Source organism: Nomascus leucogenys, chromosome 18 (genome assembly GCF_006542625.1).
Source record: "Nomascus leucogenys isolate Asia chromosome 18, Asia_NLE_v1, whole genome shotgun sequence".
Taxonomy (NCBI): Eukaryota; Metazoa; Chordata; class Mammalia; order Primates; family Hylobatidae; genus Nomascus; species Nomascus leucogenys.
The window spans coordinates 87,943,660-87,964,050 of record NC_044398.1 but is presented as its reverse complement, the minus strand read 5'-3'; the positions used below and the strand labels follow the sequence as shown (position 1 = coordinate 87,964,050).

General features: G+C 46.8%; 1 protein-coding gene across 6 annotated transcripts in view; it reads right to left on the bottom strand.

Annotated features, from left to right (window-relative positions):
* Nucleotides 1-2,142: 2,142 nt before the first annotated feature.
* The window catches only part of MARF1 (meiosis regulator and mRNA stability factor 1), a 48,590-nt gene continuing 30,341 nt past the window's right edge, over nucleotides 2,143-20,391 (bottom strand). For 4 of the 6 annotated variants that reach the window (XM_030798027.1, XM_030798030.1, XM_030798031.1 and 1 more), the window contains 10 exons: nucleotides 19,543-19,685; nucleotides 18,652-18,785; nucleotides 17,207-17,409; nucleotides 15,974-16,201; nucleotides 11,839-12,069; nucleotides 9,719-9,931; nucleotides 8,369-8,429; nucleotides 8,156-8,281; nucleotides 6,574-6,744; nucleotides 2,143-4,693 (listed from right to left, as the gene is read on the bottom strand). In XM_030798027.1, coding sequence (XP_030653887.1) covers nucleotides 4,449-4,693; nucleotides 6,574-6,744; nucleotides 8,156-8,281; nucleotides 8,369-8,429; nucleotides 9,719-9,931; nucleotides 11,839-12,069; nucleotides 15,974-16,201; nucleotides 17,207-17,409; nucleotides 18,652-18,785; nucleotides 19,543-19,685 — 1,755 coding nt within the window. In that variant the 3' untranslated portion in view covers nucleotides 2,143-4,448. The remainder of the gene's footprint in view (nucleotides 4,694-6,573; nucleotides 6,745-8,155; nucleotides 8,282-8,368; nucleotides 8,430-9,718; nucleotides 9,932-11,838; nucleotides 12,070-15,973; nucleotides 16,202-17,206; nucleotides 17,410-18,651; nucleotides 18,786-19,542; nucleotides 19,686-20,391) is intronic. The other 2 variants (XM_030798028.1, XM_030798029.1) reach the window with 1 other exon arrangement.

The following is a 20,391-nucleotide window of genomic DNA, read 5'->3' as shown; positions in this document are numbered from 1 at the left end:
CGTCTCAAAAAAAATTAGCCAGGTGTGGTGGCAGGCGCCTGTAATCCCAGCTGTTTGGAGGCTGAGGGATGAGAATCGCTTGAACCCGGTAGAAGGAGGTTGCAGTGAGCCGAGATCGTGCCACTGCACCCCAGTCTGGGCGACAGAGCGAGACTCCGTCTCAAAAAAAAAAAAAAAAAAAAAAGTATTTCCTGATTCTTGCCACACCTGGCCTTGACGCACCAGACTCTGGCTGCTGAAATACCAAGGGCGGCGACCCTGCAGCCCCAGTGTGGATTTGTCTGCACTTGTGATACCAGAAACTGCAAGGCAGGGGCGGTGGGTGGTAGGAGCAGGGGTTCCCCCGTGCCCAGGCCCTGCACCTGGGAAGGCTTTGGAGGCCATTACATGAGCTGCCTGAGGCGGACGGAAGGGACGGTGCCAAGCAGGCCCAAGATGTTCCCTGCTGGCCCTGGTACTGCTCCCCTGCAGATGCTCCTGGTTGGTTCATCACCTCGTTGTGGAGCGAGGAGCTGAGCAGCCCAGCCGCTGAGCAAGATTCCCCTCCAAGAACGGCCCCTTCCACCCTGCAATGCCTTCTTCCTCTGCACCCTAGGTCCCCCACTTCCAGGTCGTTCCTTCCCGGAATGTGTGTCTTCTCATCTTGTTAAGGAAAGTTCTGGCTCTTGGTGCTCTGGCTTGGCACCTTCTAAGCTCTGTAGCCTATGTATCCCCACCCCGCCCCCCACAAAAAAGGGTTCTCAGCCAGGCGTGGTGGCTCATGCCTGTAATTCCAGCACTTTGGGAGGCCGAGCCCAGAGGATCACTTGAGCTCAGGAGTTCAAAACTAGCCTGGCCAACATGGTGAAACCTCGTCTCTACTAAAAATACAAAAATTCGGCAGTGTGTTGGTGCGCACGTGTAATCCCAGCTCCTCGGGAGGACAATCACTTGAACCTGGGAGGCAGAGGTTGCAGTGAGCTGAGATTATGCCACTGCACTCCAGCCTGGGTGACAGAGTGAGACAGTGTCAAAAAACAAAACAAAAAACCACTCAGGCTTAGCCATTTCTCTGGGGTCATTTCCTTATTAAAGGCTCTCACAAAACTGGTATGAAGTAAAATTTGTTTGCTTTTTTCCTATTAATGTCTTTGTCAGTTTAAGGCCCAGCCAGGGACACTAGGAGAATTGAGGAACAGTGTCGCCGCCCCCCCTCCCATCCCCCAGCAATGGGGACAGCAGGTAGGTGGAAGCCACTGAGGGCTTCTGCGACATGACTCACTCTCTGCCCATGGAAGCAGCTAGAAAGTGAAGGTGAATCTCAAAGTGCACCACTCCTTCTGGCAAAGGTAACAGAGGGAACAGATCTTCTTCAATCAGCACAGCCCCGTCTGCTACGGACAGGTCTGCTCTCCCCCAGACAGCTGTCTTCTAGGCCCCCACCTCTGAATCACCTTCCCAGGTGGGACACGAACAAAGACAAATGCAAAGCCACCGTTCCAGCCCCAGTCCAGACCTAACAAAACCTCCCGACCTCTCAAAAGGGGCACGATGGCTACTCAACTTTTTCTGCACAAATTTGCCATTGTGAAATATGTTTGGAAAGGTCTTTAGCAGCTTTTAACATTGCTGAACTTGAAAAAAATGTCATCGAGAAGCAATTTACCCAAGGCTCTTCTGGGTTCTTTTAAATTCTTGCCAGAGGGGATGGGAGGGCTTCACAACTGTATCTGTGGAATAAGTTTTTTCCAAATTGGCTTATTCAAAAAGCATGCTTAGCAGTGACCAAAAACGAGACAGCAGGCACGCTGGATTTCTTTCACAAGAAGAGAGAGCCTAGGAATGAATGGAGTTTTCTAACTGGAAGGTTTTTGTGGTAACTCTATTTTCCCACATGTAATTATAAGCTGGAACAAAGGCTGGAAAACTTGGAGGATCCTGACCACGAAGGCCCACCATCCAGCCACCTGCTTCGGTGTGTGCTGAGTTTAAAAGGCCTCTAAGATGTAGAAGACGGATTTGCTCTCCACCTCACAGTTCTATTTCCAGAAGGGGCGAGAAGTTGAGGAGACCCAAAATGAATGATGGCAGAACTGGATTGGTCTGTAATTCCTCCCCACAGACAGACAGACAGACAAAACCACTCACTTGGGAAACTCAAAATAGATGCTCGCTTGTAAGGTTTATTGACAACTGTTTGGTCCCAACACACAAAACAGCACTTGAACCACAACAAAAGTGTTCAAACAAAGTAGACAACTAAGAAAAACATCTCTTTCCCCCAAACCCAATCCAAAACAAACAGTGCAAGATGGGAAAGGGGGTTTTGGTGATAACTTTTGTCATTTTTTTTAAACAGATAAATTTAATCCGGTACATCTTTCCACCCAGAAATAAAGAATTACTTTGTCTTAATGCTCAAACATCATTTTACCACATCATTTAATTAAGCCTCTGGATAAGAAAATAGATAGCAATTAGACTGGCCATTGTGGAGTACATTATGAACACAATGTGCTTCTGACGTCTTCTCTCTCATTTTCAGACAGCGATTGTTAAGAGTCACACACACGTCCCAGACCTAAGCAGCAACTCCAGTGAATGGTACTCAGACACACTCACAGGACAGCACAGAACTTGATTCTTCTTTCTCTGTTGCCCAAAGAACCTGTTCTTTGAGTCTGTTCCAGGTGACTTGTAATGATACCTCTTATGGTTTTAAAGTCCACCACTCTTTACATGCTAGCAAAACTGAAGTCCAAGCGTGCAAACTGAGCCTTATGAAATCTTAGAATAAGGCAACTGATGTTCTCAACACCAACTATTATTACTTTGTTTAAAAGCTCCTTTAAAAAAATTGCACATTTGCATTTCACTTCCTGTAACACTATGTCTGTAGAGGAAATGCCTTCAGGAGGATTCGGAGAGTGCCATAATAGAGGGTTTTTTCCATGGTGTTCTGTCTTGACTGGGGCCATGTGTTGAGAACTGGGAATCACTGGCTTCATTTAAAAGATTTGGGGAACAAAAAATCTGACTTGTAAAAATCTCTCTATAACCTTTATTTTGTGGCATTTTATCAAAATGCTGGCTATGAAATCAGAGTCCATTTTCTGGCTTTCTAGAAGTTACCAAATATAAACATTTCCCCAAAAGAAACCATCTAACTAGTGGAAGACCTTACGCCAACAGGTTCTTTCTGCTCTATGAATGAATCCGCCATTTTTGCCCGACAAATACAATCCATTGTAAATGTCAGGTTTCCTTTGGGGGGGTGAGAGGCCACCCATCAGCGGACACCTCAGGCACCTAGAGAGGAAGGCCGTTCCACACCAGACGCCACAAAAAACCCAGACATGCTTCCAACAGCGAGAAGTAACGAGAGTAAAATCAGACACGATTAAAAGATGCTGAGCTGACATACACACACATAAAGCTTCCCAGCTACCGATACCAGCTTTAAAATTATAATAACAAGGTTAAGTGGATCAACCTTGGCCTTCCTATGTGTAGGTAGAATTCCTCTCTTCCCAGTGGAAATCGTATTGATCCCGCTGCTGCTGAAGCACCTCCCCACTCAGCTCTGATTTGTAATTTATGCACTTGATGCATATTTTAGAAAATCAGACTCTTTGCAATGCTGCCTCTTGACACACAATAATGTGTGTTGTAATCCAAATGCTGACTTTAAATCCATGACGTCGAGACCATCTCCTTTTCCTTAACCTAACCCATATCAAACTGGAACACAGAAGGGAAGCTTAAAACATCCTCAACTTTCTAGAAAGCTCCTAAATGGAACTCCAAAGTAGAAACGTTTAAAAAAATTTCTGATGAAGCCACGTTTGTCAACTACAGACATAGTTTAAATAAAAAACAAGGCACACTTACAAGTCACATGGAAGCCAGGAACCTTCACATTCCAACCTGAAAATACACTCCCAACCCCTCGCCTACCCTTCTCCTTCAGTGTGTGAACACACAGGCTAGCGGGACAGGCTTTGCTTCAAAGACATGCCACGCACTGGGTAAATACTGTCGGCAACACCAGTAAGCAAAGGCTGAGAGACTATATTACGCTACACGTAGGATGACACCACCGACGTGGCTCAATGGAAGCAAAACCGCTTCCTGCTAGTTGAGTTCTTAGTGCTTTCTTCTTTTGGAACACCATTGTATTTCATAATAGTTACGAAAAATTTGGTAAAATATATTAAGGATTCTTTAACAAATGCCACAAGTTCTTCAAATAATTGAAAAAAGAAAGAAAAGGGAAGAAGAAAGAAAAGAAAGACTTCAGCTCAAAGCTGTGTTCAATGGAAAAGAAAAACATGATGGAATACAGGTAAGATGAAGTAAATGGCTTCGGGGGGTTTCATGGCACAGAAGAGGATGTATTTTTGAAACCCACTTTTGTGTGCAGAATCAGACAGTGTTTTCCCATCCTAATTCTATATTCAAAATGGGAGTTAAAGCTTGGTTATAGGTGCTAAGGAAAAGTTGGCTGCCAATTTGACTCTATTTTTGGGTTGCTTTTTGGCCGGGCTTTCCGCAGGGTCCTTGCTGAGCAGTGACTCGGGGGTTTCCGAGGAGGGGCAGGGAGGCACGGCGACAGCTGCTGAGATGCAGGACGAGCTGGAGTCAGAGGTCAGAGTTTTGCTCTTTCCTGGTATTGGAATCTCCATTTTTTCTTCTTGGTTTAAAATCATAATTTCTGTAACACAGAAAAGCAAACGGATTCAGATCCAGGATCTATAGGAAGTGTGGGTTTTCTCTTTCTTGCTCATATTTTCTCAAAAGATAATAACAAAAAGCTTCTAAATGCTACATCTATGCCACAGTTTACATATGAGTTGTGTGGCCAGTGTACTTGGCACGGAAATTAAATATCTATAAACTGCATCCCACCTCTCCCACTGGATTACAAAGTTGGAAAGATCTCTATTTTGAGCTATAAATGAATGAGCAAAGGTTAAAACTTTTTGTTTTTCCATTTTGGATTATCTGCCCATTCATTCTCCCTGCCAGATATCAAGGACCCATAAGCTATCCACGACTTAGAGACTTCCTGAGGTGGGAGGCGGTAGGGGGTGGGGTTGGAGCATCTCGGTGTCAGGGAGCTCCTGGCCCGTTCCATTTAGAGAGGACCTATGCTCCCCATGGGTCTATTACCGGGGATAAGGAAGGACTGCGCAGAGTCAAAATTACCCTCAGAACCCAGGAAGTTGAGCACAGCCAGCTTTCCCGCAGTGCTTCTGGACTGCCATTTCTGTGGCTGAGCCACATGTAATTCACCTGCTCTACACACAGGGCCATGCTGCTTAAAACAGATGCATCATTATGCCTTAGACTCCCACTGCACAGGGCACAGGGCTCCTGCTCCCAAAGGCCCATGGAAGGTGAGAGTGGCAGAGGGGACAGCAGAGCCAGCTCCCCGCCTAGGCTGACCCTCAAGAGGAGAGCGGCTGACAGAACTGCCCACACTGTTTCAATTATTTTCCTCTCTTGTCCTGTGCATGCAGTTGAACTTGCCCAGACTGAAGGCACAAAGGCCACAACCCCATAAACGAGCTAACCTCAATCTGCCACCAACCCTAGCGGGGCACTGCACAGGAGCATGGCGTGCGTCTAGGCTTGCCTGCACAGGCTGGTTCTATCTGCAGGCGGTTACTTCCCCATCTCCTATTTTCCAAGTCAACAGCCTCAGTTCTTTTCCTGGGCAACAGTGCTGAACGCTGCCAAGGACAACCGAGATGGTAAACGCCAAGCCAGGAGTCCACGGGTTGTTCCTGGTAACCTGGAAAGCAGCACCAGCAGTGGGGAGGAGCTGGCTTTCAACAGATGAAGAACAGGGAGGGATCTGCACGGGGCAGATGGGCCATCCTCTCCAGAGGCCAGGAGACACCACAGGACAAGAGAGCTTGGGTTCCAATCCCAGCTCTGCCCTTGCTAGTCCAGCAGCCCGGGGCCACTGCCTCTCTAGTGACGGCACCAGCTGTGCCTTAGTCACACAGCCTGTGGAATAAAGCAGCTGCCCCACACCTGGAGCTGTGGTAAGGGTTAAATGTCTGTCAGCCCTGAGCACAGGGTCAGTGCCAATGCCTGCACTAGGCTAGGACTCAGCGTGCTTGGCTTCCTGTCTGTTAGATCACTGGGCAGAGTCCAGGGGCTCCAGCCACAGACACCTCCCTCCATTCACCTTTATAAAGCCCTTGGGCCCTTTGGACCCCCACTGTGGGTGACGTGTACATCTGGTGACAGGTGTGCCTGAGAGCAGCTGAACCTTCACAAAGTCTGGGAGAGCAGAAGCCCAGGAGGCCCCGCCCGCCCCTGTGGACTCGCCCACAGCCCCGAGCCACTAGCCCTCCAGAGCTGCCAAATCGCCCTTGCCTCATGCTCGCCAGGCAACCTCAAGCTGTGCATCCAATTCTGCGGGAACCCAGGTGGGGAAAGAAGGTCAAATAATCAGCACAGTGTTTTCCACCTGAAAAAGGGTAGTCCCTTCCCACCTCTATCATTTACTATATCAGTATCTTATCGTGGTTTTGTTTTAAACCCCGAAGAAAAGCCCCACGACAACATGGAGTCACCCACCAGAAGGCTCTTGAGGGTGCTCCTCAAACTGAATGAGATCAGCAGATTGGAGGATAACGGGGTCAGGTCTCAGCTGAGGGGACGGCAGGCACGAGGGGACGGGCGCACACAGGAGGTCGACGGGGGAGTCGTCGGTCAGGCGGAGAAGCTCCTGCTCTGTGTGACTGGGCCCTGGGCAAACAAGGAGAGCCGTGACACTACAGGACCTCCACGCCCACCCCCAGCACACACCCCGGGCTCACACCTGAAGTTTTCCTTCTAAGCCTTAAAGATTAAGAGAGTCAAGAAGTATTTAAGGTATTAAAAAAACAAAAACAAAAACAAAAACCCAAAACCCACTAACAGGAAGATCCTGGTAATGGAATGCCTTAATAAGCTAGTTCTCCTGAAGATCCGTGTTCTTAGGAACACCGGCCCCTCAAAAGACCCAACCAGAGAAAAGGGTCCTGCAGTCAGCTTCCAAAGAGAGGGGACAGCCTGAGACGGGGTGTACAGAGTTATCAGCAAGTAGAAGCTCAGAATCCAAAGCCCTGGGCCCGGTTCCGTGGCTTCCTAGCTGCCGACTCTGGGTGAGCTGTAATATGTGACCGCTTGAGATTTCCGAGCCTCCGCTGCAGAACGGAGGTCAGCACTGCTGAAGGCTGTGGGGCAGCTTTGGCAGATGATTCCCAGGAGGGCGCTTCATAAAACATCAAATGCAGTGTAACTGAGTTATCCTAAGGGCACAGGGGACGGTAACGTGCTATCTATCTCGCCGCATCTTATGAAGACAAAATTCTCACCTATAATGAATTCAAAAGTCCTTCAGAAAAGTTAGAACTGCTGTAACATTCCAAGAATTGGACTCTATCTACTACAGAGGTGGATCTACCTGAAATCTATGTGACTCGGTGTAATTTTGGGTAGTATTAATGCATTAGTGTATCAAATCCTGCCTAGGGCTGTCCTGTGACAAAGATGCCTTGACCAGCCTTGAGTCAGGCACCCTGAGTCCTCTTCCGGATCAGGTCTTGACCTTGGCCTTCCATGTCTGTTGCTGAACTTGCTGGCTCCAGTCTTAGCTGGAGTCAGTTTAGTGAGAATCCCCTCACCCTTGAGATCTCATCGCCCTTCATAGCTGATCAAATTCCTTATCCCCAACCACTGACGTCTAGATCCTTGGCTGGCCTGCATGCCTACAGCAAGAATCCTCTTAGTAATTTTCCACCCACTGAGCCCTCACTCTGCTCCTAGGCTACGTATTAGGAGTTGGCTCTCTCTCCCCTGTTGCAAGTGTCATGAATATCCATTATAATAAGTGTCAGAATAATTTTCTTCAACATCTGAACTGGAGTAAGATGATCATTATGGGGGTGCCAATATCCTTCAGGGACTTTAACCAGTCAACCATGCAATGCTAACAAATAAAGGTCAATTTTTTCCTGTTACTAACTAAATACCAAAACTGCTTTGAAAAATGTGTGGCTATTTAACTTCAGCGGATGAGATGACTTGCTGGAGTCCTTTCCCTCGCTCTCCCCAACCCCAAGCCATTTCTCCTAGAATTTCACAAGCTCCTATGTCTCTGCTTTTCCTCTCTTACCACTGCCGTCGGCTCCAAGCTTGAGTTCCGAGGCTGTGTGCGGTTCGGGCACCTCCAGGATGCGCTCGCCCTCCGAGGGCTGGTTTTCATGATTGGCAGGGGAGAGACCGAGTGAACTCAAACGACCTACAGGACAAACAGCACCCGTCAGAGAGAAATGTCAGTGAGAGAACCGTGATTTTTTAAGGGGGGAGGGGATGGGTGCTTACTTACTTTTCATGTCATTTTTTAACACTACAATTCTCTTATGACCATGTCCTTTTATCCAGACCACCTGCACACAAGACATACTACTGGTTAAGCAGCGGAAAAGGAGGGGACAGAAGTCCTAACATTCAGGAAGAGTGTGACCTACGCTGCCTGCCTTAGGCTAGAATTTAGGTGCTGAGTTACTGCCAAGAAGCATGTTTCTCTACTCTCTCCTTAGCTTTTAAAGCAACAGAAGAAGCTGACAGAAACATGTCCCTATAAAAAGCAGAGTAGTTCAAAAATCATGAGACACAGTTTCAGAAATATTCTTTATAATTCTTAAAAAGACTGTCTTCCAAACACCAGCTTTGGCATATAAATTAAGGTAGTTCTCACATGAGAGCTCTTTGCCATTTATTTGCAGAAACTAAACACCACCTAAAAGAATTAAGAGTAATCTCTCAGACCCTTTAAACTAAGTTCATTATCAGCATCTTAAAGTCCTCTCCCTGATGGTGCCGCTCTCCATCTCAGCCAAGCAGAGTGGTAGTAGTGGAGCTGGGCTCCCAGGCCCCCTACATGTGCACGCCGTCGCCAGGTCACTGATCTCAGCTCCCAGGCGAGCTTTGCCTGGGTCCTTCCTCCTTCCTCTATTCTACTATTTTCACTCTGGCTCAATCCCTCCATCTAACACTGACTCAGATCTCTGCAGTGGCCAGGATCCTATCCCAGTTCCCTCCTCCATGCCTGCTTCTCTCTGCTCTACCATGGACAGCACCACTGGGGTGCTTTTCAAATGCAAACCTGGGCTCCAGCTCTCTCCAACACAGTCCTCCCTCCTTACCTGGAGGAGCCACGCCCTCCCTAACCCAGCTCTCAGCTCCGTTAGCCTCTCGATACTCCATGCCACTTGTCACAGCCCTGCATCTGCTCATGCCATCATCCCCTTTGCCCAGAATGCTCTCTCCCCTCCTTGTCACGTGCTTCCCTCAGGCACATCCTTGAAGGTTTTGCACCAGGCTCCCCAGGCTTGGGAAGTGGACCCTGACATGGCCCTCCTCAATGCGCCCACTGCCCTGACCGCCCTGACTAATTGCCTGCTTGGGGGTCCTGACTCTCCCATTAACCAACACCTTTCTGAGGTTACAGCCTGAAACTTACTCACCTGGCATATAGGGATTTAATAAAGGTTTACAGAAAGAATCAAGGAGAAATGCTAAAATCATTTACTTTAGGCCAACAGTATGTTTTGAAAGGATCAATTCAAAATGCCTGCCGTTCCATTATTCTGGCAGCATTTTATTTTTCTGTTCGGGACAGTTAGCCTGCGGCTGTTCAGAAGATGCTCTCCCGGAAGCTGAGAAAAATGCCCACCTGTGGAATTGCTCCCAAGAGCTCCTCCACGCTGCTGTGGCCATAGGTCTTGGGCTGCAGAGTTTCTCCGACATACTTGGTATAGGCCATGGAAAACTCATGAAGGAAAATCTGCTGGTAGTGGTAAGTATGAAGTAAAGACCGCACGTTCTTCGCAAACAAATACAGACTTGTGAGCTTCACACATTCTTCCATCTTATCATTAGCGAAAACCTAGTTAAAAAGAAAAAGCAGCATTAGAAATGTCAGTGACTGGCCCTGCCCCCTGGAAAGTGAGGGCCTTCCACTGAGGGAAAAGGCCCAGAGTTGAAGACGAAGACAAGAAGAAGAAGGCAACGAAGATGAGAAGATGAAGGAGACAAAGATGATGAAGAAGAAGGAGACGACAAAGACAAAGAAGACAACAACAAAGATGAAGACAAAGACGATGAAGACAAAAAAGACGAAGATGAAGAAGACGACAAAGATGAAGACAAAGAGCAAGAAGACGAAGACAAGAAGATGAAGACGACAATAAAGATGAAGACGACGAATTAGACAAAGATGAAGAAGATGAAGATGACAAAAAAGACGAAGAAGAAGAAAGGAGGAAGAGGAAGGAGAAAGGAAGGAAAGGAGGGAGAGAGAGAGGAAAGAAGGAAGGGGAGAAAGAAAAGGAGGAGGGATTTATTCAAGGATTTCCTCCAAGAGAAGGCTATAGCCTCCAGCAAACTTCAGTTCTATTTGCAAGTTGAAGGCTGCGGCGGTCTGAAGAGACAGCGTGTGAGTAGGGAAGAAATCGGGGGAGGCAAACCGTGTTGGCAAATCACTGTACACACAGTGGACACTGAGGCCATTAAACTGCACCTCCCAAACCAGTTTTCCAAGAAACACTGTGATAGAGGATGACACTAGCATTCTTTAAAAACACATCAAAAGCAACAAGAAACAAACACAAAACGCTTGTGTATGCAGGGTAAGGAGGCAGATTTCTTTACTACAAACCTTTTCAGAGTGTTTAACATGCTCTGGAATCGCCAAGAGAAAGGATATTCCCAATCTTAGCTGGACAGGGAAAGTTCTTTGTCCTGAAACATGCATTAACACCTGTCCAGAACTGGTGTTCTTAGGATAGATATTAACAGAGTTTAGAAAATGTTGGATGTATATCCTTTCATTATTTAATGATCTGTCCCACAGTTAGATGATAATGGCATATCATTCTTCTTTTAAATTGCTGGAGCTCATTTGTTAGTATCTTATTTAGGATCATTTTAAGGGACTATCTTATGTTTTTGGTATTAAATTTATTTTGGCTTCGTTAAAGTAAGTGGTAAGCTTTCCTTTTTCTTTTGCAGCAGCCTAGAACAGTATTTTTTTTTCTTGGGGATGGGTTCTTGCTATGTTGCCCAGGCTGGCCTCAAACTCCTGGGCTCAAGTGACCCTCTAGCCTCGGCCTCCTTAGTAGCTGGGATTATAGATGTGTACCACCTTGCCCAGCCCCAGAATGGTTTTTTAAAAGGTAGATTTATCTGTTCTTTTAGGGTTGGGTAAAATTCAATTGTTACCTCACTTGGTCCTGATGCCTTTTTCCCTGGTATATTTCAGTGATCTTTTATAGTCTCTTGTATGGTAATTGGTCTAATTTTTAACTTCTTGAGTGACTTTTGGTAAGTTATTTTTTCCAGGATTTCATTTATTTACTCTAGGTTTTTATATCTGTTGCCCAAGAATTGCATGCAGTATTCTCTTAAGATTCTCCCAATCCTGGAGCGCCATTCTTGAAAGGCCGCCTGGGGGACTGGCTGGCCAACCTTCCTTTCTGCCCTTGCCTTACTCATCTCTCTCTTCAAGCCACCACATAAACCATCTCATTTAGAAAGACAAACAGTAGCAAAATCCATCCTGGAATGGGACAAACACACCCCAGTGCCAGGATGAGGAGACCAGGCTTTCACTGGCTTTTGCCACCCATTTAGGCAGGGCTGCTTCACTGCCTGAGGTCTCGGCGTGTTCATCCATGAAATGGTCTCTTGGGTCCCTTCCAGCTCTACACACTCTAATCTAGACCAACACGTAATCCAGAAATGCCCAATCGACAGTTTTCAATGATAGTTCTAAAGAGCCATTAATGTGCCTACCTCAACCAAGTATGGCAGGCTCTTCAGCAGTTCAGTCAAGGTCATGAATCCATATTCACAGGGGTTAAGGGGAGTGTTGTGGGTACTTTCGTAATGTCTCTTGAGCTCCTCAACAGAAAGATGGGTGGTTCCTTCCCAAGACATCAACAATACCAGCAACTGGGCAGTGAGAGATCGCAGAGACTTTCGGTTGATCAGCTGAATCTGTCTGCCAGATTCTACATCGGCAACCTGGGGAAAACAAGAATTCACACTTTTCAGAGCTCAACAGAGACACCCTAGGTTATACCCAACTCAGCTCACTTCATTTTGGTTAATGAGACCAAGAGATGAAAAATCTCTAATTTTTTTCTCTCACACTGAAATAAAGCAAGTGGGTTTGTTTTTAGCTTCTTTGGGACACCAGACCAACATGGAAGCAGAAACTGTTCTCCCCCTGCTGGTCCATAACTGAAAACTCTCATCAAGGTAATACTGGGGGAGGAAATTGCATCATTCTCTTTATTTTTCATTCATTCTTTCCAAAAGCCCACTATAAAAAGGAGACAGACTGGCCAGCTGATGGCCAGTGGTCCAAGCTTGTGAAGTGTGGGTTGCTGTGCTCGAAGGTGGGTAGGGATGGGGAGGCCAGACTCTAAGCAACACTCGCATGGCTTCTGTGCAGACCTGATTTGCCCATATGCGTCCCCAGGGCGGGCTGGGGAGGTGAGAGAGGGCCTACTCTGACTACAAGGCAAGCTGCATGTTTCTAGTCTGCTATTACTAACCACGAAGCTGGTATTTTCATCTGCCTAGTACCTGTCCACTCCTCAATTATTTCAGATTCTCAAGGAGATAAAGGGTTTATGCGGTTAAATGCACTGAGAGGGAAACCTTACAAAAAAGACAGATTGTCACTTGGGGACCAAACACCATGTGAAGAACCACGCATCTGGTGACTGAGCCAGCAGGCCTTGGGTGGGGCGGGGGGGTGCGGTGAGGCTGTGGCCTGAGCCTTTCCTGGCACAAAAACAGGCAGAGCTTTGGTATACGTGCGGCTCTGGCACTGCTCTCAAAGACCAATGCTCATCCTGACAGCTTGTTTGCCCCCTTTATCTGGTTTTCCTGCCAGGGCCAAAGGTCTCGGCAGGTCTAAGTCATCACAAGTTGGCACTCTTTGGACCGTGGATTCTGAGAGGCAGAGAGAGGTGGGTGGCACCTGAGGAGCCATCCCAAGACCAGGGCATCTTTATCTGGTTCTGACACGTGCCCAGAGCCAAGACAGGAGGGAGGCTGGCAGGCTCGCACCCCACTTATCATGGTTATGGGACTGTATAGATTTCCTCCTCAGAAGCGGGTTTAATCAACCAACCGATACGAGTCCAGGGGATCCCAGTCATCTTAGCTACCCAGACCCCCATCATCACTACAGCTGCTTAGGAAAGAAACCAAACCAGAGCCTGCTCCTCTGGTGCGACTTGGATCCATCCCTTGATTCTCAATCCCAGCTATGCATTAGAATCACCTGGGGAGCTTTTAAAAACACCAATGCTCAGAGTGTGCTTTGACTAATTCTACAAGAATCTGAGAGGTAGGGTTGGAGAAGCTCCCAGGAGACCCAGTGGGCAGCCAGGGAGGCACCACGGAGCCTCTCTCAGCTCTCCCCATTCTTGCTGCTCACACTCCAGCTGTCCACCCATCACACTCACCCAGCAAAGCCTTAGGTCAAGGCGTGAGGTCTTCCTATCCACCTGAGTCCACCCCTTTCATCATCCCGGGCAACTGAACACCCAGGGACCTGTCCCACACCACAGCCTTATAGCCTTTCAATGCCTTGCCTCTGTCATCTCCAACGACATCCTCTTGTGTTCAATTTCACTGCAGACACTCGTCTCCAGGGTCACAGTGCAAACCTGTCATTACCCCATCCAATATAAATCATTCAAACCTCCTGAGCATCCCACTTGTAAAAGCAGGTCTGGAGCTGCTGTTGGGGTGGGAGTGCAGAAAGAGACTCTATCCGCTCAACTCCTCCCCTTCTCAAACCTCAGCAGCATCACTGCCTCCTATCTGCTCCCAATTCGCCAGCCCCCTCCCTTACTTCACTCTCCTCTTTTGTCATGCTGGCACTGACATTCTTGTCAATATTTAAATTCGCTCATCCCATGCCTTTTCCTGACGCCCATAAGTAAACTCCCACCTTGAATCCAACCACCTGCTTTCCCTGAGCCGATAACTGCACAGCCACACCCCAACTGCTGCTCTCCCAGAGTCTACAGTGCCAACCTGCAGGGAGCTCTCGATATCCCTGCACCCCACGTGACATCCAGATCAAGCCACTCTCCACTCACCATGACAACTGTGGACCTTCTCCCCGCTCCTAAGTCCTGAGCCCTGCCTCTCCTCTCTCTCTCTAAGCAGAGCTCAGTCCCTCTCTCTAGTGGAAAACCACTCTTGGAAGAGGACTCCCTTCTATTCCTGATGACAAACATCAGACCTGCCCATGCCTGCCCCCAGCCTATTGTCCTGTATACTTCCTCCTTCCTCTGTGTGCCGGTTTCCCAGTCTCCCATACCTCAAGGCCCTCCTGTCTTAGCCCTTCTCGCCCTTTTATGTTCATCTTCTCTCTCTAGATGGATCCGCATCAATGGCTTTCAGACATGCTCAAGTTTTTCCAGGTAGGAAAACCAACAGCCCAAATCCTCCCTTGTTCCCTCAGCCCCACAGCCTCTAGCTGCTGCCCCAGCCCTCCGTCTTCACAAGCAGACAAACCAGGATGCTGTCCAAATGACCTGGGCCATTTTCTCACCTCTCCTCACTCCTCACCACACTCCAAGGTGGCTTCTGTCTACACAACCGACACTGCCACTGACCTGGCCAGCAGCACCGACTCTCCCCACTGAGCTAAACCTGGAAGTCAGGCAGTCCCTCTCTGATCTGCCCTCCTGTGATGCTGCTGGCCATTCCGCTGCCTTGGCTCAGGGATGTTCGGCTGTCCTGGTGTGCTTCCTGCTCTCTCACCTCCTCCTCTAACCAACCAGTACCTAAGGAGAGCTCTGAACTGTCCTACCTTTGCCAAGGTAAGAACTTCTTCTTAGCTGCAGTCCAATACATTAAAAAACACAGTGGGGGCTGGGTGCAGTGGCTCATGCCTGTAACTGTAATCCCAGCACTCTGGGAGGCTGAGGTGGGCGGATTACCTGAGGCAAGGAGTTCGAGATCAGCCTGGCCAACACGGTGAAACCCTGTCTCTGCTAAAAATACAAAAACTAGCTGGGCGTAGTGGCGGGTGCCTGTAATCCCAGCTACTCGGGAGGCTGAGGAAGAAGAATCGCTTGAACCTGGGAGGCGGAGGTTGCAGTGAGCCAAGATCGCACCACTGCACTCTAGCCTGGGCCACAGAGCAAGACTCCATCTCCAAAAGAACCCCACAGTGGGAAGGAAAGGGAGACTGAACCCATTCTGGCTGTTTACAGAATTAAATGACACAGAAATGTGTGCAGCTAGTAATGGGCCTGTAACTGAGGGTGCCGTCCTTCCTGCTTCCCTTTCCATTCCTTCCTCCTGGCAGTGACTTCTCCTGGTCCTGTGGGGGAAGAGGCTGAAAACTGGCAGCTGCTCTGCCTACGACAGGAAGGGTCAGTGCAGTCCAGGACAGGAAACAGGACGAGCTGCCCTCCCTACTACAGCTCTGACAGCGACAAAGGCCACTCTGCACCCGCGCTTGCTCCTAAGCCTACTCCTAAGTGGGTGAGAATGTGGAGGGAGAGGACACTGTGTGATTACGGGCTCCCAAAAATGTCACAGGCAAAACACACTGGAAGGAGTCGAGCTCAGGCCAGCAGCGCTGAGGCAGCTGCACCTGATGACCGAACCCTAGGGTGAAGAGTGACCTCATCAGTTCACAAAGGCGTAGCTTTGGCAAGGCCATTCAGAAACACACAAGAGGAAGACCAAAACTCTCAACTTCCAAACCAAGGCTTCTATTACCTAATAAGCAATAATGACACAAAATGAGTCATAAGGCTATGACAGTTAAGTAGTTCAAGGTGTAAATAAAGAAACGCTACAGCACACGCAAACGTCCTAATGCGAATTAGGTCACTGTGAGTTTTACCCCATGAGGGAAAAAAAAAAAAATACAAAAACCATTTACCTTCACGACATGGCAGAGTTTCTGAGTTAAAGCCGAAATGGAACTGACATCATAGTCTTGGAGACGAAATGTATAACCAAAAGTTTTAGCATATTCTGTAAGGAGATCTGTCATCATAAGGCAGTTGTCTTTTTGGGACCGAAGGAGTTTAACAAACTGGGCAGCTAGAGCTTTGAACCGCTCCACCTCTGTCAGAGTAAGGATCTTTTCTTCTCCACATTCCAATACCTTCGAAAACACACAGGGGGAGGAAAGGGAGAATAAACAAATCACAGTCGTTTCCAGAATAGCAAAAAAAGTATGCAACTAGTAATGATAAAACAAGTCAGCGTTACTGAATGGGTATAAAGTTTCAGTTCTGTAAGATGAAAAAGTTCAGAAAACTGCTTGCGTAACAATGTGAATGTGCTGACCACTACTGGACTGGGGATATAAAGACAGTTATGAAGGTAAGTTCTGTGTTATGTGTATTGTGCCACAATAAAACAATTTTTAAAAAGCACTTCAGTAGTAAAAAAAAAAAAAAAAATTAATAAAATTGACAACGGAAATTTGGTTTAACTTAGCAACAGCGTAACAGCTTAGCACTGATGTTACCTCATGTACTCAGCCCTACCTTCAACACGAAGGATTTGAAAAGTGTAAAAGTAATGAACAAATATTCAGTGTAAGAAATCAGCCAGGTGTGGTGGCTCATGCCTGTAATCCCAGCACTTTGGGAGGCTGAGACGAGCGGATCAACTGAGGTCAGGAGCTCAAGACCAGCCTGGCCCACATGGTGAAACCCCATCTCTACTAAAAATACAAAAATTAGCTGGGTGTGGTGGCGGGCACCTGTAATCCCCAGGTACTTGGGAGGCTGAGGCAAGTGAATTGCTTGAACCCGGAGGCGGAGGTTGCAGTGAGCCAAGATCGTGCCACTGCACTCCAGCCTGGGTGACAACAGAGAAATTCCGTCTCAAAAAGAAAAAAAAAAGAAATCAACCTACTTAATCTTTTTTTCAATAATTACCCCAAAACAAGTTTGAATAATCCTTCATTGAAGGAAAAAGCCATATTTATCTAAAAATACTAATGAGTCAGTAATATGACTTCTCTGATTGGAATAGCTCAGATTTTCATCCTCTTTCATAACCTCCCTACTTCCCAGAAAAATAGGTCTTGAACGTGAAAAAATATTTCCTATATGTTGTTCAGAAAAATACTTTATAAAATTAGAATTTCTTCACTCACTTGTAAAGTATCAGGTATGGCTTCAAAAAGTTCAAGTAGTTTGGTAAACCCATAGTATGCAAGTTTGCACTGCCGGCCAAAGTGGTGATGGTAAGAGGGGATAAATTTATTAAAGGGCATCCGGAAATGGGGTTGGTGACGCAGCAAATCAACGACATCCTTGGAGAACTGTTTTGTTCTTTCTATTTCATCCTGAGTGCGTTCTTTTAAAAAAACCAAAAAACATAAAATCACAGTTTTTTTCTACCCATTTGTGTTCAACATCCACACTAGAGTAAATCCTTTTGGGAATTTATAAGCGATATCATCCTTGCCTTCCAAACACACACAACCTAAAACAAACACATATACTCTTCCCTCCTTGCAAGTGGTTCTCAAACATGTTCCAGGGCAGAATAACAGGAAGTTATGATACTATTATTATGAAATGCATATATATTCATCTTATAAGCTAGAAACAATGTCATCTTACAAGCTAGAAACAATTTTCTAGCCCCTGCCCCATATCTATTAACATGACACACACCCTGTACTTAAGCAAGTACTCTAGAAATTATTCCTATGAAATCACACTTCTGAATATCCCCACTTTTTTTGTTTATTCATCTGATCTTCAGTTAAGACTTGCTAGCAGAAAAGAGAATCAGGCTTCAAAAGTTGAACAAAAATAAAGAGGAGGAAAAGCCTAAGCAGAGATTGCTTCTGTTAATTTTTAAGTGAGAACTGGCCCTGGAATTCTATGATTTCATGGACATCAATGTTCTGCAGGAGCACAGTTTAATAACCAGGTAACAGAAGGAGGATACGACCATACAGTCACCCCTTGGTGTTCTCAAGGGATCAGTTCCAGGACCCTGCTTGGATACCAAAATCCGCACCTACTTAAGTCTTGCGGTCTGCCCTGCGGAAACTGCAGACACGAAAAGTTGGCCCTTGGTATCCATGGGTTTCGCATCCCTCAAATACTATACTTTCTACCTGTAACTGGACCTGTACAGTTCTGACCACAACTATTAAAATTTGAAAGGCAAAACAAAAAAAACATTCATTTGAGTTGTCTTCCCTTCTCAAGTGTGCACAGTAAATAAAGTAGCTCAGAGTTCAACAGAAAAGCAAAGCCAACAGGCACGGTGACAGATTCTCAACTGGATGACTAAGGCTCATATAGCCACAGCCAGGCTGCAGAAGGCATTTGAGCAAAGTGCTGATGATGCCCCTTTTTCCCCTTAGAGTCAATTCTAAAAAGCCAGCCTGCTTTTGTTCTTGAGAACAGCTTCACCTACTTTGAAGAACACAGAATCCAAACAGCAGCAGTTTTCACACTGTGCTTTCTGTGGAATCTTCAGGAAGCACGGGCAGGAAGGGAAAACCACATCTTCCATGCCACGCTATGTTAAAATAACAGGAGGTAGACAGTATCCTTCCAGCAAATGTAAGTCACATACCTCTTTTGGGGATACAAATCACCATTTCATTATCTTGTTGGGATAAGCAGATGGTTGTGTCTGGAATCTCTGATACGATGTCAATCAACTCACAAACACCATATTCAGTGACATCCCAGTCCTTTGAGAAACACCTAGGTTTTAACAATGGAAGTGGATACGGAATCAGTAGTATCATCGGTAAAAGATCTCCAAGTTTTCCGGCTGGGCGCCATGGCTCACACCTGTAATGCCAGCACTTTGGGAGGCTGAGGCGGGCGGATCACGAGGTCGGAGATCGCGACCATCCTGGCTAACATGGTGAAACCCCATCTCTACTAAAAAATAGAAAAAATAGCCGGCCGTGGCTCACCCTGTAATCCAGCACTTTGGGAGGCCGAGGCGGGCGGATCACAAGGTCAGGAGATCGAGACCATCCTGGCTAACATGGTGAACCCGTCTACTAAAATACAAAAATAGCCGGCGAGGTGGCAGGCGCGTAGTCCAGCTATGCGGGAGGCTGAGGCAGGAGAATGGCGTGACCCGGGGGCGGAGCCTGCAGTGAGCCGAGATCGCGCCACTGCACTCAGCTGGTGAAGAGCGAGACTCCGTCTCAAAAAAAAAAAAAAAAAAAATAGAAAAAATAAGCCGGGTGTGGTGGCGGGCGCCTGTAGTCCCAGCTACTCGGGAGGCTGAGGCAAGAGAACGGCATAAACCCGGGAGGCGGAGCTTGCAGTGAGCCAAGATCATGCCACTGGGCAACAGAGGGAGACTCCGTCTCAAAAAAAAAAAAAAAAAAAAATACAAGTTTTCCAAAAGAATGCTTAGTAGAAATACTAGATAACTATTTAGAGTTTGGCAGAAGATAAAATGTCTTAAAATATTTGCTTTCATTTCTGTTCATCAACTCACCAGTGATAAGCCTGTGAGAATTCTCGCACAATGACCTGTTTGCTGGCCTGGGATTTGAGAAGTTTTAGTAAATCCTGAGTAAAGCGCTTCACCTGGGCCCTGTGGGTAAGGGTCAGCAGACGTTTGGAGCCCATTCCAAGAATCTGCAAAGCAAATGGTTTATTTATACACATAAGACCTCAGCAGACAGCGACTTCCTTGCTGCTGGCTCACCCTCTAAATGTAGAATGTGTGCAATTTTAAACACATGTGAATCAACAAAATGTAGCTGGTCAAAAGGAACAAACGTCCAACCTTCTGAAACTTTTATTGTTTTTGGCCTGGCGCACCTTCTCCCAAGCAGTCGTTGAGTATAGAAATGAAAAGTGTAATCTTTTGAAAAGAAAAGTCGTGAGTACAGAAATGAAAACTGTATTGGTTGTCCAGACAAATTGGTCTGCAAGTTTTTCAAGCCGTTTTTAGTGAGTGGGAGGCTGTTATAACACTGTGAGTTAACTAGTAAAAGTCTTCACAGGATCCAGTGCTACACTCTAGCCCAGTAACTAGTCTCCAACTAGTTACATTTAGAAGAAAGGTTAAGCCCTTGACTCTTACACAGGCACCAACATACAAGTATGTGGCTATTCACGGGAGCTTCCTTGTAATCATGAACAGTTCCGGAGAAAGCTGTGCTGGGATGAAGAAGGTCTATAGAGCTTAGAGGGAAAATACTCCTCAGTCCTCCAAGGAGTTCCTCTAAAACTGGAAACTAGCGGCTTTCTGAGAAATTGAGAAGCCGCCTTTGTATGTTATTTCTTCCCTCTGAAGAAAGCTTTTACTGGATGTTCTGCCCAGAACTGACTTCTTAGG